Genomic DNA, 17,158 nt, shown 5'->3' on the forward strand with positions numbered 1-17,158 from the left:
CCCAGGAAACTTAATTTGTATCTAGGACCTTCCCAGGCTGGGATGGGGCTGCCAGTCAGGACACAGAAGCTCAGAGCCCAAGCTGTTTATTTAAGCACTTGGAATCGTATGTTCCAGCCCACAGACCTAAATTCGTTTCCCTCGGCCTGCACAGCAGTGAAGTCAGGGCGTTTCAGAGTCGGCCTTTTCAGCTTTCAGCAAGGCTGCCCCTCAGAGGGGATCTGCTCTGCTGGCCCACAGCCCCAGCTCCTCGTGTCTTGGCTGCCTGGCTCCTGAGTTCATGATCGTGGGACGATGCGCAGCCAGGTAAGGCATGGCACTACCGCTCCGGAGCAGATCCCTCCTTGGGGGACCCCTCACCCCAGGGGGCAGGAGGAATTCAGGTCTCAGGCTTTGACTCCCGAGAAGAAATCCATGGAGCCCCGACCCGACTGTCTCTTCTGTTTCTTCTTTTTTGCCCTCCGCTGGGTGCTGACTCTAGCTCCTTCCTCCTCTGCTTGTCGCGGCCTCTTCTTACCTCCGCTCCCTGAGCTGTCCCTAGGCCTGCTGTCCCCTCCTCCGTCTCTTACACCCACGATACCCTCCGTGGCCTCCGGATGCCACCGCCTCATCTTCTTACCTCTGCTCCCCCCGTCACTGCATGCTCCGCTTGCTGCTCCTGGGGTCCCACCACCTGCAGTGGCCTCGACGTCCCGCCCTGTGTGCACGTCCTCACGCTGCCTTCTGCGCCTGCCACACAGGTCAGTGTGTGCCCGGCTGCCCACCGCCTCCGTCCCCATGCCGCCGCCTCCAGCCACCTCAGCCCCTTCATCTGCGACCCCTAGCTCCTCGCAGTGTTGTTGCCGCTTTTTCTTCCCTTTCCTGGGGGACGGAGCAGTTTGTCCTCTGCTCGCCTCCTCCTCACTCCCTATGGCCGTTCCATCTCTGTCCTCTGTGACCTTTTCTTCTCGACGCTGTCTTTTCTTCTTGCCTTTCCTGATGCTCCGGGCAGCGTGTCCTGAGGACTCGTCTGCATTCCTTTCCGTTGCTGTAGCCTCTTGCTCTTTCTGCTTCCTTTTCTTTTTCTTTGTTTTGAGTGGCTTGTTCTCAGACGGCCGTTGAGGGGTCCCAGGGGCCTGGCCTTTGAGCTGAGCCAGGAAGGCCTGCTCCTGGGCCTCTAACCGAGCCAGCTTAGCCTTCATCGTGATCCCAAGACGGGCAGCCCTAAAATACACGGGGCCCAAATCAGACAGAGGGTTGGAAAAAACAGGCCTGGTCCTCAAGACAGAGGTGGGGGTGGAGGGCCTGTCCTCAGGCAGCTACAGAGAAGGGCAGACAGTGGAAATCCTCTCGGGTGGAAAGGAGTCAAGAAGTGGCACAGGCCACCATCACGGGTGGGCTTGTGACGGCAGAAGAGAAGGGGTGAATGCTACTCACTTGTGTCCTGTGCGCCCCTCGCAGGCTTGGAGCAGCATCTCGTCAGTCAGGCTGTGGGGTGGGGAGAGACCCAGCGTTAGGACAGGCCTGCTGGAAAGCCTGACCTCCCCTCCGCACTGGGTCCTGGGAGGACCTGGCACTTTTCTAGGTGTGGGTGCAAGGGTTAGTGCGACAGTTCCACCCCGAAGCGTCAGGCACTAGACTCGGTCCTTGGATCTGAAGCGTCTCCTCCCACCATCCCCAGCGCTAAAACGAAGTCTCACATCTTTGGAGGCTGGGGCCCCTGGCTGTCGTCGTCACTGCAGCTTTCCGCGTCCTTGTCTGGCTTCTCCCCACCTGCAGTCAGGGTGGCCTTCTAGAAGGAGGGACCATGGGCTGGACAAGGCCGGCTCAACACCACTGCCAACCCTCTTCCTGCCTGGAAGGCCCCCCACCCCAGAATTCACAGCCATAGGCACAACTCTGCCAGCCCTACATCACTCCCGGCAGACCCAGGGGTGCCCCCACCTGAATACTTGAACTTGGCCGGAGGTGGGCTGGGAGGGCGAGGAGGGGCAGTCCTGGGCTCCCTGCTCACAGCTGGCTAGTGGGCAGAACAAGGGAGGAAGACATGCTCTGGGCCACCAGGGCTTCACGGTGGGACAACTGCCCCTGGCAGTCATGCCATGATGCCAGTAACTGCCAGTAATGATGGCACCTCTCCCCCTCCAATAGCTATGGGCCGAGGGGTCGGGGACAGAGTGGAATAAGAATGAGAGGGGCCCCACCCAGATGGAATCTACGTGGTGACGGACAGGTTGGCGGAACACACAGTTATAACGAAGTGTTTCCTGTGCTAGGGGAGGAGTCCCCGCTCAGACTGCAGGGTTTGGCAAAGTTGCTAAAGGTAGCTGAGCTCTGGAAGACAAGAAAGAATCGGAAGGTAAAGGAGGAAAGGGAGCAGAATGTCCCACTTGACCGTGAAAGAACACGGTACCTTGAAAAGAATCCGATTCCATCTGGCTAAAGTGCAGAGCTCCCGAGAGAAGTCGCAGGGACAAGGCATGAAGGGCATACGAGCCAGTCCGATACATCTGGATCGTGTCACCGTAAGTCAAGGAGTCAGTGACACGATGAAATCTGCTAGGACACTGGATGCTCCATGCAGGACAAACTGCCGGGCGGGGAGCTGGGGTTTGGCAGCAGGTGATGGGAAATGGGCAATTCCTTAGGTACCACGCAGGGCCCTTAGCACGTACGAGACCATGAAACGTCAGTTCCCTTCTACCGGTCTGCTCTTGCTGTCTGCCCCCCTAGCCAGCTGTGGGCGCTTCAGAAGCCCCTCTGCCCCCCTTTTGGCCACATCTAGATAATGAAGATGGGTCGGATAATCCCAGGTCTCTGGCTTCTAAGTCCTTTGAGTTAGACGTCCCCTCTCTGCCCCACTCCCACTTCCTGTCACTGCCCCCTCAGCTGATGGCAGGGACCATGCAACCTTGAGGTCCCAATTCTTGCCGACCGTCTGGGCAGTCTGATTAAGCAGCAGTGAGGCTGGTCCCAGGATCCCCATTAGGACATCCTGAGAGCAGGTAGGGCATCCCAGGCGATTGTTCAGGCTGCAGGGGAGACCAGGGCAGGGAGAAAGGATGGACCCTCCCACTCCCAGTGTCTAATACCTTCACAAACTTCTGATACAGCAGGTTGGGCTTGGGCTGACTCTGACGGGTGGTCTCCTTAGAAAGGCGCCGCACCTGTACTCCATCCTGTGGGCACGTGTCAGGGAGTGGGTGACATGCCACGTCCCAGGCCCTCACATCCCAGGTGCCCGTCCCTGGGAGTTCATACCTGCCTAGTTTCCACCACCAAGCTGGCCGCAGTCTGGTTGAAGAGCTCACTCCACCAGTGGTTGGTGAACTCCTTGGCAGGGTCGTGTCCCACCTGCCACAAGAAGTATGAACTCTGAGGACCTGCCTCCCTGTCCTCAAGGGGCCCCTCTCCCATCCACATGCCCCTCACCCACCCAGGCTTACCCCATGCATGTCCTGCTTTAGCGTCACCCTGAGGGCCTGGGTGATGCCGTCCTCCTTCTGGCCCAGGCCCTTGCCTGCAGAGACAGTGAATGACTGGGCTTATTCGGCCCGGCCCGAACCCTCACTCTGTCCCCCAACACAGGCCACTCCTGCCGTCGCACACCCACCATCGGGCAGAGTCCATTCCTCTGGAAGCGCCCTCCAGTTCCATTCTTTCTAGCACCTGCCCATGCCCTCGCCCGCCTGGGTCTGAGCCTGAGCTATCTTTCCTTCTTAATCCTTTCAGAACAGAGGTCACACCTCTTCCTCCCTCTCCCAGTCCTCCCAACACTTCCTACTACCCATTGTCAAATTTCTTCCTCCTCCTTCCCTTTTCTGGAAAAGTCAGGCATTTTCTTCAGCAAATTTCCCTTTAAACTAGCATTTCCTTCTCCAGCTGAATGGACTGCACAGGGGTAATCGCGCACGATGCCTCTCCCCTGGGCACAGGGTAGGCAGGGAATTGGGGGGTGTGGGGGCCCTATGGGGGTCACCTTGAGTCCATCCATGCTTGAGCAGCTGCTCCTCAGCAAACTTCATCCCCCGGCTCTTGACCTCTGGGGTGACACTCATGGTGAGAGAAGTCGCGGTTCTCAGGTCCTCGCCAGAGGAGGTTCCTATCATCCATTTAAGAGGAAAGCAGGAAGTGCCCAAATCACCCATGGAATCCTTCCTGACCGCTCTCTTAAGAATTCTCTCCTGAACCTGAGGCAGAGACAGAGCAAGGAGGCGGGTCCTTGCCGAGCGCCCCGTCTGACCACCAAGAGGTCAACGTCCACCTGCCGAAAGTTATTAATGTACCTACACTTACGGACAGATCACCACATGTCCGTCTGGGTAAGGCTTTCCGTGGATTTCATTTAATCTTCCCAGCCCAGGAAGAGTTCCTGAACTCTACATTCAGGAACGTGTTAGTAGCCTTATTTTCCAAATGAGGAAACAAAGGCCAGAGGAGCTTAGGTGACTTGCTCAAGGTCACGCAGCTCACATGTACAGAGCTCAAGCCCGGACAGCTTATCTGCAGAAGCCTCATTTCACCACCACGAGAACACCTCCCATGGCTAAGCACCGTGAAAAAACAAAGCAAGGAAGAGATGCCTGTTAACTGGAGTTGTACCAGTATTTAACGGAGCCCACATCCTGCACCCACGTCCTAGCATTTCCACTGTGCTCTCGCTGCGGGGGCTACACACCTCTTCCCAACGGCGCTGTCTCTATCTTGTTGAGCACCCGTCTTGAAACTGTCCAGCTTCGGAAGGGCACGCTTATTGAAAATGTAATGCATCACCAGGGAATTGCACATATATTATCTCATTTATCCCTCCAGTCCTGTGAGATAGGACTTATCCTGACTTTACAAGCCAGGAAAAGAGAGCCTGGGTTTCTTGCCTGGGGTTGCACAGCTAGTAAGAGATCGAGCTGGAACATGAGCCCAGGCTGCCTGAATCCAAAGTGGCCCTCTTTCTATCACAGCCCAACTCGCTGCGTTTCTATAGTCACTCCAGCGTCCCTCCTTTGGACCCCAAAATGGCATTATCAAACTTATATACCAAATTTGCCTCTGAAATGGTTCATATGGCTCATCCCTGAAGACATTCAAACAAAACTGAGACTACCACTGCTGACTTGCCTCACTAAACTCAACTTGCGTTAAGATCATTTATTACAGGCATTGCAGACCTGTTTTAAAGCTGGTTAATGGCACTACTGGAACAATCCTGAAGCCTCCCAAAGTGACAGCTCTAAAGGGTGAAACTTTCACGTGAGTTTAAGAAGGTCTAGTAAGTATGCTTTACAAAAATCAGACATGGCATTGTCACCTCTCCTAAACATTATATATTAGGCTTAAGAATGATGACCAGTCTGGTTAGATCTGAAGAACGCAAATTCAGAACGACTTTCTGTTCACATTTCCACCGTGAAGGATGATTATCTGAAAACCTAACTGATACCTTGAGAGTTCCAACAGAAAACCACTGAGTAAAAATGGCCCTGCCTTGCTTCTTCACACTGTTAAAGAGAAGGAAAATTCAAACACTGAGGCCTTTAAGACCACCTCAAAACTCTTCTCAGAAGTAATCTCGGATCTATCAGCCCCCAGATTTCAACAATAATAACATTTACGCATTTACTCACTGCCAGCCTGTTAACTGATTCATACAGATGATCTCATCTAATCTTTCCAACAGCCCTGTTAGAAGGTGATATTACTGCACTTTACAAACGAAGCAATGGCACCGAGAGGTCTACTTACTTGCCCAAAAGAAACAACTGGAGAGTAGTGGGTCCAGGAGCTCAGGCATTCCAGGAGTGGCGTCCTTATCACTACACTTACTTAGTGTTTTTCACTGTCTTTCACTCAGTGTCTGTGCTTTCTGCGGAAGTCCTAGCACAGCCTATCCCTTGTCGCAGCAATTGGAAACAACACGCCCCGGGACGTCAGGGACGCGCTTTACCCGCAACCCCAGTGCGCTCAGTGCAGCGCCAGGAATCGAGATTGCATTCAGTCACTGTTTGTTGAACTAATGGAGAGAAGCGCTGTAACGGACTTACAACGGATACCTGTGGACAGAAGCAGCAAGGTCCCGGGCTGCGGGAACACTTGCAGAGCCTGTCTCCTCTCCATGCAACCTGAGTTTTCTGCAGATGAGGTGGCCCAGGAGCACACTTCTCACAGCGCTTCCAAGAGCCGGCTACCCATTCCCTAGAGCTCCCTCTTCTTGAGATCTCAACTCCAGCCTTCCTGCCACAGTTTTACTTGGCTTAAACTACTCTTTTGAGCCTGGGCTCCGACTGCCACCACTGAAGACATAGTAGCCCCTTACCTTCATATCAGCAGGGTCCGCTCCGCGGAAACACGAGGCAGAGCAGCCTTGTGCGCCGCCATCTTCCCGGAAGTGCCGATTAGGTCCTTCTAGGCTGTCGAAACCATAGAGATGTGTGCAGGACCCACGGTTCCGGTCCTCCCAGGGCGTACAGCGTCTGGTGGGCCCACTGGCAGGTATAGTTGCCATAGAAACAGCCCCAGATTGTGCCCATTTCCAGAGGCTCCCGAGGTGTTCCACTTAAGGAAAAGGGGGGGGGGGGAGGGTGAATTTTGTGGTATGTGAATTCTGTCTCAAAAAAAAAATAAAAATCTGTAAGCACACCTAAAATAACAAGGGAAGAACACTCAACATGTCATAAGCCCTCATTCCTAGGTAAAAGGATTATGAGTGTTTCCCCTGCTTTATAGCTTTTCTCTGATTTTCAATTTTTCTACAATTAACATATTTTATCAGGAAAAAATAATCTTAAAACAGCAAATGGACACAAATCAGAGGTCCTTGGTGCTAAGGGACTTGGCGCAGAGAGACGACAAACGCGGGAGGACGGGAGGGTGACCCTGATACCACCAAATCTTGAATTCCTTTCCAAGTTTCTGGAACATATCCATTTGGGTTGCTTTTTTTAAGTTTTTTTTTTTTAAGTGTTTTTCCAGGCCCCATCAGCTCCAAGGCAAGTAGTTGCTTCAATCTAGTTGTGGAGGGCGCAGCTCACAGTGGCCCATGTGGGGATCGAACTGGCAACCCTGTTGTTAAGAGCACCGTGCTCTAACCAACTAAGCTAACCAGCCGCCCCTAAATTATTTTTTTAAATGAGATACGCATAGTCCAGGTATATAGGTTAAAATGCTGTGGAAAATTTCCCGAAAGGGGCCCCACAAAAGGCACCTCTACTAGTGGGAGTAGAGGTGGGAAAGAGGGCAACGCTGGAGCTAAAAACAGCTAGGAATCCCAGCCTCGTGCTTTCTCTTGGCGCTGCTGCCACAGATAGGAAGAAAAATGCTTTGAGAAACTGGGGCTCCCTACCTCCGAACTAGAGCTTAGCTAAGCACCAGAAGCAAGAGTTTGAAGGACGCCCCGGAGCCGCAGGATTTCTGCTGCATTTTCATCTTGGAACATCCTTCGCCCCAGACACGTGGTGATGCCCCCACCGTGCACAGCGGGAGAGCTGGGAGCAGAGCCGGCGCCGCAGGGCGCCTCAGCGCGCATGACGCAGCCTGATGTGGGGCCGGGAGGATGAACAGGGCCGAGCTGTGTGTGGGACTTCCGGGCTGGGCAGGGCAGCTCCAGGTGAAGCTCCGTCTCCTGCCAGGGCTGCAAGGGCACGTGAAGCACAGCGGTGACACCCTCCTGCTCTCACTAGAGATGGAACTATGAAGAGGGAGAGGGACAGATCTCTTTGGCCTCCCCTTCCTCCCTTTCTCCACCCCCCTTCTTTCCTTCTTCCCTCTTCTCCTCTACGGCTGCCTGACTTTCTGGGACGCCTGTGCTTAGAGGTTGTGGCCAGTGCGAGGGTGAGTGGGTCCAGGGGTCTCATCCTTTTGCCCTGTTCTCCCCCACTCTAGCCTTCCTTCAATTCGAACCAACCACAGAACAAGCCATCGTGTGCTTTTCACTTGGCAGAATGCCGTTCCCTCCCCCCACACCAGCCAGTCCCGCCGGGCAGAAGTGGTGCCCGCTTGATAATCAGAGGGTTAGCGTCTGGCAGGAATGGGATTCCCGACCATGGTCCAGTGTTCCTCCCATAACCCATGTGGCCTCATGCCCATGCCTTGGGTTGGCAGCACCCCATCCCTTCCTTCCTTGCACCCTCAGCTCTATGCACAGGACAAAGGGTGCAGTGGGGCCTCCTGGGTCGAAAGTGTGTCTTTCTCAAGGCTGACTCCCTGGGGCCCTGCAGTGGCCCTGCAGTGCAGCCAGGACCCAGCCCCATGACGCCTGAGCCTGGGCCTGAAGGACAAGGTGACCTGGGGCTCCCAGGGAGGAGGACAAAGGTGAGAGCCAGCAGAGGAGGAACTAGAGCTGCCTGCTAGACCTCCAGACTGTGCACACCTAGTCCCTGCTCCCCCCGCCCCCCCCACCCCCAAAGTGTCCTGCCAACTCTTCCAGTCCTTCACGTGACAGTCCCAGTAGGAGACTGGGGTCATGGTTGCCTTCACCAGGGGCCCAGAAAATTGATCAGCCGAATGCACCCCGGGGGTGTAAGCTGAGGCTGTGGTGGTAGGGAAAGAGGTGGCAGGACTCCGTGCTTGTCCTAGACGAACCCACCTCGCCCTGGTCGACAAGAGTGGCAGAGGCCTCTCTTCAGAAGATGCTGGTTTAGTGAGAAGGTGCCAAACTCAAGCCTGAGCCAGCTTACCCCATTCCTATTTCAAAGCATCTTTGGGAAAACTGAGAATGAAAGTGACCTTGAGCAAACTAAACACAGCTTGGCTATTCACTGTATTTAATTCCTGGTCTTTTCCCTTCTCTTCCCTCCTCAGGGGTTCTTTCTGCATCTATCAAATGGTTCTAGGCTTCCCTGGATGCCCAACGCAGCCTTTTCTGGGCTTATATACCAGAGACTTCCAAGCCACAATTCAGGAGTGATCTCGGGGGAAAGGAGTGGCGGGTGCCGGCGGGTGCTGTGTGAGCGTGGGAATGGTGGCAGTGACTGCTGTGGAGCCATTATACCTCCCCCCCCACCACCACCACCGCGGGAGGCTGTTTGAGCTGGGCAGAGGCCAATCAGAGGCCGTGGATCACAGTGTCCTGGCCCAGGAGACAGGCGGGTATTTGTCTTCTGTTTGTCCTCTGTGGGAGGAGGAGGGAAAGGATGGGGTGGATGAGGGAAAAGACAGTGGCTGGGGCCGTAAGCAGTACTGTGGGGTGGGCACCCGCTCTATCTGGCCCCAGTGAAAACCCTGCCACTCCTCTGACTTGGAGAGTCGAGGAGAGGAGCAGAAGGGGGGTCATTGGAAAAAACCAGCCAGTTCTAGATTTGACTGCAGACCCAGCGGGTCCCTTCCCCTCCCATCTCCTCTTGGTCTGATAACTGAGGCGGCCTGAACCCCTCTGGGTCTGAACGTGTGTGGTTCTAAAAACACAAAACTACCTACCGGTGTGGGGTTGCTCGGTGGAGAGAAAAGGCCGACAGGCGACTGGACGCTCAGAGCGTTTCTAGATGGCTATTTATGGAGGGAGTCCTCCCTCTGCACTGAGAGTGAACAAAAACGAGTGGGCTTATTCTGGGTGGCAGCACGTTTCTATACCTGATGGGGGGTAGTTACGTGGTGTGTGCACTTTGTCGCCTGTAAATTATACCTCAGGAGAGAGGTTTCAACAATGAGCTTAGACTCCAACAGCAGCTTAGACTTCAGAAAGAAGTTCCCAACAAGAAGGGCGTGAGAGAAGTGCTCCCCACCCAGGCACATGGAGGAAGGAGCTCCCTCCTCTTGAGAGCTTGATTACCCACCTGAGCTGAAGGAGGAGGTGGGGAGCTAGGGGACAAATACAACAACCTCTCTCTCGGAGACCTTGCTTCCAGCCACAGAAATTCCCGTGTCCCTTCCCAGGGACAGAAACATCGCCCTCCCTAATTTCCACCTCCTCTTTGCAATTCCAACTGCTCACTCCACCCTCTGTGGAGACCGCCCTCCCCCTGGCCTCACCCCAAATCTCTTTAGAGCCTCGAAGCATGGAGTGTTGAGGGGGACCCAATTCAACCTTCTCTCCCCCATTCTGCCCTCCTGGGGGATGTCAGTTCCTGCTCTAAGCCCACCCCCACCCAGGTCCTTTTTCCGGTGGCATTGCTGCCGGTCCTGCACCCCACATCCCCAGCTGTTGACATTTCGTTGTCATTACCCACAGGATAAAGAAAGGGCCCCTGTTGTTCAACAATAGGGGGAAAGACAGAGACAATGGGAAATTGTGCTTCCGATGGGGTGGAGACAGAGAAGGAAGGGACAAACAGATGGACAGACGGGGGGACTGGACAGAGGGGTCCGGTTTCCTGAAGCAGCTGGAGGTCCTACAAGCCTGGTTCCCACCTTGAGCGCCTCTTCCCTTAGGCGATGCACGCCCAGGCACCAGAGGGCAGAGGTGAGCACTTCTTCGGGGCAGGAGGGAAGGGGTGCTCCTTAGATGGGGCCCATATGGAAAAACGGAGGCAGCTGGAGCTGGACAGCTATGGGTCTTTGAGCCTCACCTGTAGTTTATCCCCCTGCCCCTTGGCCCAACATTCTCATACCACCAATCAATCCACACTTCCCTGGTCAGTGAGCATCTAGAAGCTGCACCCCAATTTCCATGCTCTTCTAGGTGACCCTTCCTGGTTGCCTCCTTTACTCCCCACGCCTTCGTGGGTCCCCAGCCCTCATCCCAAGCCCCACAGAAATAGTGCCTGGTCAGAGGGCTGGACACCGGTCACTTAGCTTAGCTTAGTGGACTGACGGCGAGCGGCGTTCTGGTCACCTTGCCTTCTTCTGTGAGCTTAGGGCACAAGCATTTCCTCAAAGGTGCAAAAGGAGCAGCTGCACTGACCAGGTGCCCAAGTCCCGGATTCTAAGGTCCCTTGACCTCCAGGGGCCCAGGCAACTCCTTCACCGGGAACCTGTTCCTCCAGCAGGACAGAAAGCTGCCAATCACCGCTCCCTCCACCTCCGTGAAGACAGCAGCTTCTAACAGGTAGGCACTGGAGCTGTCGGCCTCTCACTCTCCTAAGGGGTGTGTGCACCTGCCTCGGAAATATGGACATACGGATCAGTGGTTAGGGGCTTCCCCTCACTGTCAGACCCCAGCAAGCCCCTCCTCTTACAAGCAGTTTGACCTCTACACTGCTTTTTCTAAACCATGTGCACCTTTGTTTGAGCACGTGAAACAGAATTCATAATCGTTCCTGCCGCGTAGGCTTACTGAGGGGAGTGAATGTAAAAGTCCACATGTCAGTGCTTAGAGCCGTTTCAGGCACTTTAAACGTTGAACTGGTCAGTGCCGGCTCTCATTATCGTTGCTCCCTCCGTCAGTCTCGGCGCCCCATCACCCTGCTTCCCAGGTTCTCGGTGCAGGAGAATGGTTCTCTCGCTCATGTCCCTGCCCCAGATACTTCCTTTACCTTTTAACCACTGGAAGTCTTTTCTGTGCCCGACCCCCACTTCCACAGGAGGTCATCTTTGGCCTTCGTTTGCAAGAAGGTGGAGCTCAGCTCCCTAGCTTTCTCCTCCTCGGTGTTTCCTCCCTCTCCCCATATCCCAGCTAGGCCCCCCAGACGTCCCAAATGTGAGCTCATGCACTAACACACACACATGAATTTAGCGCCGACTGTATGCCAGAAACCATGCTGGGAGCTGCAGAAATGAGCTAACACACACATAGCACTTCCTACGCCTCAGGCACTATTTTAAATAATTTAGATGTATTATTTTCATCAAATCCTCACTGCTACTCAGGGAAGGAGGTGTGTATTATAATCCACATGTGACTGCTGAGGACGTTGAGGCAGATAGAGGTTAAGTAACTCGTTCAAAGTCATGCAGCTAGGAAGTGGAGGAACCAGATTTTAAAAATGAATAAAACCAAGGGGTCCTCAGTTTTTTAAAAATGGTCAAGGTGATGAAGAGATACAATAAAGAAAGGGAAAAATCAGCTACTGAAATAGACAATTGTGTTTGAAATCTTTTTAAAATAACTTTTTAATTACTGGAAACCTGCGTGTTATAGTCTACAAATGCACATGTATTGCTTTCAAATTCACACTGGCAATTTGCTAATAAAAGTTACTTCTAAGGAAAAAAGGCCCCAGTCCAGTGCAATAGGGGAAGCAGACCACACTGCACCAGTGTGGAGGGGGAAGGCTTCCCAGAGGAGGTGAGGCCCAGCCAACCACGCCTGTGAGAAGGAGCTGAGAGTGAACTTGGGCTGTTCGGGAGCTGCAAGTCCAACATGTCTGGAGCACAGGGCAGAGGGCACAGGTGGTGAGGTGCAGGGAGAGGCTGGATCCCAGAGAGCCCTGGAAGCAGTGGTGAGGAGACTGGGCTTTACCCCCAGGGAAATGGGAGCCACTGTTTTAAACAGGAGAGCGACCAGATCATATTTACTCTGATTTTGGATGGGAATGCGTGTTGGGAGGGTAGAGACTGGAGCTGGTAATCCAGATGGCAAGACTTGGGAAGTGGCACCTGTGATGAGAAGGGGACAGGGAGAGGAGGTGCTAAATCAGGACTTGCAGACAGAAGGGATGGGAGGGAGGAAGAGTGATACAGGGGTGGGCGTTGCTCCTGACCCTCTCCCCCATCACCTCCTTTTGCCACCAATATAAGCCCCTTTTTCTGTCCCCATGGCTTCCAGCTGGACACTCCCCTCAGAGGAGTCCCTGATGAAATTTCATCTCCAACCTGCCTCCCTGCCCTGCGTCCATTCCCTTAGTCCTAAAGAATGGCCACCCTTTGTGCCCTGCAGACTGAGCGGGCTGACGCCCCATCATGCCAGGCTGGCTCAATCTCCCCACACTCTGCCACTTCCTTCTCCCTTGGGCCTTCACCATCTTCCACAAAGCCCTGGGGGACCTAGGTAAGACCTTGGCTCCGCCCAGAATCTAGATAACAGGGGGAAGAGGCTCCAGCTGTGGAGAAAGTTGGAAAGGGCAGTTGTTGGAGGTACGCAGGGAGTGAGTTATTGCTGAGTGGGTAACGGAGGGGAGGATGGGGGAGCCTGGGGAACAGGGACTGGATGGGCACTTGGGGCAGTGGGGGTCGGGGGATCCTGCCACTGTGGCCCCCTCTGCTCAGCACCCTACCGGGGCCCCCACTACCTCCTGCCCCCCATCCACGAGGTCATTCACTCTCGTCGTGGGGCCACGACCACGCTGCCCTGCGTCCTGGGCACCCCGCCGCCCAGCTACAAGGTACGCTGGAGCAAAGTGGAACCAGGGGAGCTCCGGGAAACGCCGATCCTCATCACCAACGGACTGCACGCCCGGGGCTACGGGGCCCTGGGGGGGCGAGCCAGGATGCGGAAGGGGCACCGATTAGACGCCTCCCTGGTCATTGCGGGCGTCCGCCTGGAGGACGAGGGCCGGTACCGCTGTGAGCTTATCAACGGCTTGGAGGACGAGAGCGTGGCGCTGACGCTGCGCCTGGAGGGTGAGGCCCCTCGATTCCCACCGCGTTCCTCTCTTGCGAGGGTGTTAGGGTCTTCCTCCAGCCCCCTCTGCTAGGCTTTGCGCCTTTCCTCCCCCCCCCGCCCCCCCCCCCGTCTGCCGGCCGTCCCCAGGCTGTCCGCCATTCCCCCTCCCAGGTGTGGTGTTTCCGTACCAGCCCAGCCGCGGCCGGTACCAGTTCAATTACTACGAGGCGAAGCAGGCGTGCGAGGAGCAGGACGGACGCCTGGCCACCTACGCCCAGCTGTACGAGGGTGAGCAGCCGAGCCCCGGCACCGCCGAGGTCCCCTCCAAGCTGTCACAGGGGCCGAGGCGACCTTCGGGCCTGGCTCCTTCCTGCAGACGCCTCTAACCCCCGTCTCCCGCCAGCGTGGACCGAGGGACTGGACTGGTGTAACGCGGGCTGGCTGCTCGAGGGCTCCGTGCGCTACCCGGTACTCAACGCACGCGCTCCGTGCGGCGGTCACGGTCGGCCTGGTATCCGTAGCTACGGTCCCCGCGACCGGAAGCGCGACCGCTACGACGCCTTCTGCTTCACCTCGGCGCTGGCAGGTGAGCAGGGAGAGGCGGGGCGAGCGCCCCGGGGCCAAGGGGCGGGGCCTGACGGGCTGCGGAGGAGGCGTGGCCGGAGACCGAGGCTGAGACCGGGATTTGGGGCGGGGGCTGGAGAATGGGGCGGGGAAATAGAACGCGGGAGGCTTGAGATCACCGCGGCTCTGCAGTCTCTTCGAGCCCGGGTCCTGCATCACTCCGCCTGCCCGCTGCCTCCCGCCTCCCGCAACCCGACCTGCACCCCCGCCTGGGTACTTCCCCTCCTCCCAGCCAGCCCGCCCCCCCCCCCTCAGCCTGGCCCTCCACTCTGCTCCACCGGAGCCCGAATCCTCGCCACACCCGCCCTGCGCTCGGCCAGTCCGTGACTCGCTCCGGTCCCCAGGCCGAGTGTTCTTCGTGCCCGGGCGGCTGACGCTGTCTGAAGCCCACGCAGCGTGCCAGCGGCGCGGGGCCATGGTGGCCAAGGTCGGGCACCTCTACGCCGCCTGGAAGTTCTCGGGGTTGGACCAATGCGACGGCGGCTGGCTGGCAGACGGCAGCGTGCGCTTCCCCATCACCTCGCCGCGGCCGCGCTGCGGGGGCCTCCCTGATCCCGGAGTGCGCAGCTTCGGCTTCCCGCAGCCCCAGCAGGCGGCCTACGGGACCTACTGCTACTCAGAGTAGAGGCCACCGCACCCCCTCCAGGGCGCGCGACGAAGCCTGGGAGTCGTGGCGGGGGTCTCTCGCCGCCCTTTGCCCGCGAGCCTCCCCTCCCACCAAATAAGGAGCAGCTGCTTCTGGCCCACCTTCCCGGTGCCCAGAGGGTAGGGCTGGGGGCCGCGGATCCCCGCTGGCCGGGCGTCGGGACTGGAGGTAGTTGGGCCCCCGATGGCGGGGTGCGACTACTATCCCCAGACCCGCGGATCAAGGCCCTGCGCCAGTGCCCCCAGCAGGTGACTCAGCCACTGCTAGGGGGTGGGAGGGCGCTCAGGGGGCATTAACTGACTTCTGTATACAGCAATAAAATAAGTGGGGGAGTTTTTGTGTTGGGCGAAACTGGAAGCGTGACGAGGCGTGGGAGGTGAGGGGGTTGACCTTGGACCCAGCGTGTGGAACGCGCGCCTGGGAAGACAGATGAGAGGAGGGGCCACTGCCGCGGAGGGGTGAGCCTGCAGGAGAGGGGGGTGGCGAGCAGAAGGCACCAAAAGAGCGGAGAAGAGTTGGAGGCACCGTGCGCGGCCGGGACCGGGACAGAAGCGGAGAACCCAGGGTGTTGCGCCGGGCACCACGCGGGGGCGCCACACACTCGCCTAAGCCCAAGCGCTCCAACCCGCAGGCCTACTGTACCCTGGGCACCACAGAGCAAACCTAAAAGGGGCCTAAACATATTTCAAAACGTGTTTGTACCCTGCCAGTCTCCCAGAAGGTTTTGCAAGACTACCTTTAAAGAAAAAAGAGGCTCGGGAGGGCTTGCTTCCTGTCTGCTCCCCACCAGGTGAGAACACAACGAGAAGACTGCTCTCCAGACACCAGATCTGCCGGCCTCCAGAACTGTGAGAAGCACATGTGTGTTGTTTGAGACACCCCGTCTGTGGGAATCAGCTACAGCAGCCCAAACTAACGAAGACAACGGATTCCCTGAGAGCAGATGTTGAGTTGACCTTGAATACACATAGTTTGTTTGGAAGGTCATGCTCAGAGGCAGAGGGTGGAGAAGTGAGACAGGAAAGGGAAGGTGTGTAACAGCTGGTGGAGCACTCACTGGGCTCAGTCCCACCTGGGGTTCTAGGAGACAGTGGCCAACCCATCTCAGAGAATCCCACCGTAGGGCGTGGGGCAAAGGAACTAGGGTGTTACCGGTCAACTTCCTGTGGGAAGGTTGAGGGCTGCTTCTGGAAGCATGAACCCTCTAGAGCTCCTGGCTAGGCCTGAGCGCAAACATGCTCCCACAGCCAGAGAAAAAGCTCCCAGGGAGAGCCTTCTCCTTGTGGAGGTGACGGCTGAAGGATATGGGTCACAGGTACACCCACCTGTGCGGTACTCAGACCCATTGGTGGCCCCATGCTAAGTTCACTTGGTCCCATCACTGATTCTTCAAAGTGGTCACTGATGGCCGTTTCTAAGTCTTTAGAAGTCTTACAACAGGAGGGCCAGTGGGACAAACTACAGTAACCATTCCTGCAGTTGGTTCCAAGGCTGTAATCAGTATTCAATGCCTCCCTCCTCTGCAATGCGTTCTGTTGGTCTCTGGGGCTTCCCAATGGAAAAACCCACACCTTCATCCTTGAAGCCCTGAGCCTTTCACTGCCATGCCCTTGACAGGCCGCCATTGCTGCAGCTGCTGCCGTTCCGTGAGTCCCATTGGACATGGGATAATCAAGGTCAAATGTCTTTTGCCAGGGTAATTTTTTCTTTGTCTACTGGCCGGGTGGCATGAGGCACCCCAAATGACCCAGAGGATGCTGTAGTCTTAGCTTTAGGGGTACCCTTACTGGGACCCCTGTAGACACAGCTCCCTGCCTGGGATCTAGGGCTTCTAATCCAGCAGAGCCTAAATTTATAGGGACAGGAAGCACACATTCCCCCAAGCGCCATGGAGACTGATGGTAAGGGGGATTCCACTTCCATGCCCTGGTTCCTGACCAGTGATTTCTAGTGGTCCAGAATGCAGCACTGTACAATGTCCATTGGTTTAAAATATATACTGCATTTTAAAGGCCAGTAGCCCAATCCCAGAGGGTGTTTCCCCAAGCTGGTATTCAGATGTGCTGTAAGGAGGCCGTGCCAGTGGACTGGCAGGCTGGCAGTTTCTGGGTGGTGTGTATGGTAGGGCCAGAGGAGCCTGTGGTCATATGCCCACTGTCGTATTTCCTCACTGTGACATGCATTCCCATGGATGGAGGAGAGCCTGTGTGGGATTGCATAAGGATAAACCATTTCCTTCACGCCCTTGGATTCTGGTGCTGTCCAAGGCACTGGGGCCGGAAGGCAAATCCACATCCAGAATATAAACCCCACTAAGGAGATACTGCCCAGCCCTCCAGCCTGAAAGAGGTACATGGTGACCTCCATGCAGCCCAGTGGCTGGCTCGGCTCCTTGAGGCATGGGACCACGTCGAGGGCTCAGTGTCTGTCTCTGCTGCTGACAGGCCAACCATCCAGCAGGGGCGGTAGCTAGATCAGCCTTGGTGGCAGGAGCCATT

The 17,158-nt window shown here is 56.2% G+C and overlaps 2 protein-coding genes across 11 annotated transcripts; one reads left to right on the forward strand and one right to left on the reverse strand.

Moving 5' to 3' along the window:
- Positions 1-70: 70 nt before the first annotated feature.
- Positions 71-6,423, reverse strand: GPATCH4 (G-patch domain containing 4). 2 transcript variants are annotated; one of them, XM_019711175.2, is made up of 8 exons: positions 6,290-6,423; positions 3,959-4,081; positions 3,426-3,499; positions 3,241-3,333; positions 3,072-3,158; positions 1,680-1,771; positions 1,417-1,467; positions 71-1,203 (listed from the first exon to the last, which is right to left on the reverse strand). In XM_019711175.2, exons 2-8 carry the CDS (start codon positions 4,035-4,037, stop codon positions 387-389), a joined length of 1,293 nt encoding a protein of 430 aa, XP_019566734.2. In that variant the 5' UTR covers positions 4,038-4,081; positions 6,290-6,423; the 3' UTR covers positions 71-386. The 2 variants fall into 2 exon arrangements, with proteins under 2 accessions (XP_019566734.2, XP_019566732.2); XM_019711173.2 differs by lacking the exon at positions 6,290-6,423 and adding an exon at positions 5,719-6,207.
- A 3,735-nt stretch (positions 6,424-10,158) lies between these two features.
- Positions 10,159-14,992, forward strand: HAPLN2 (hyaluronan and proteoglycan link protein 2). 9 transcript variants are annotated; one of them, XM_074319083.1, is made up of 7 exons: positions 10,159-10,369; positions 10,893-10,954; positions 12,614-12,835; positions 13,163-13,407; positions 13,562-13,678; positions 13,794-13,976; positions 14,359-14,992. In XM_074319083.1, the coding sequence occupies exons 1-7, from the start codon at positions 10,208-10,210 to the stop codon at positions 14,637-14,639; spliced, it is 1,272 nt and encodes a 423-aa protein (XP_074175184.1). In that variant the 5' UTR covers positions 10,159-10,207; the 3' UTR covers positions 14,640-14,992. The 9 variants fall into 9 exon arrangements, with proteins under 9 accessions (XP_074175184.1, XP_074175185.1, XP_074175186.1 ...); XM_074319084.1 differs by having other exon boundaries at positions 10,161-10,369; positions 10,896-10,954; XM_074319085.1 differs by having other exon boundaries at positions 10,169-10,369; positions 12,725-12,835.
- Positions 14,993-17,158: the final 2,166 nt, after the last annotated feature.

This window comes from Rhinolophus sinicus, linkage group LG14 (genome assembly GCF_036562045.2).
Source record: "Rhinolophus sinicus isolate RSC01 linkage group LG14, ASM3656204v1, whole genome shotgun sequence".
Classification (NCBI taxonomy): Eukaryota; Metazoa; Chordata; class Mammalia; order Chiroptera; family Rhinolophidae; genus Rhinolophus; species Rhinolophus sinicus.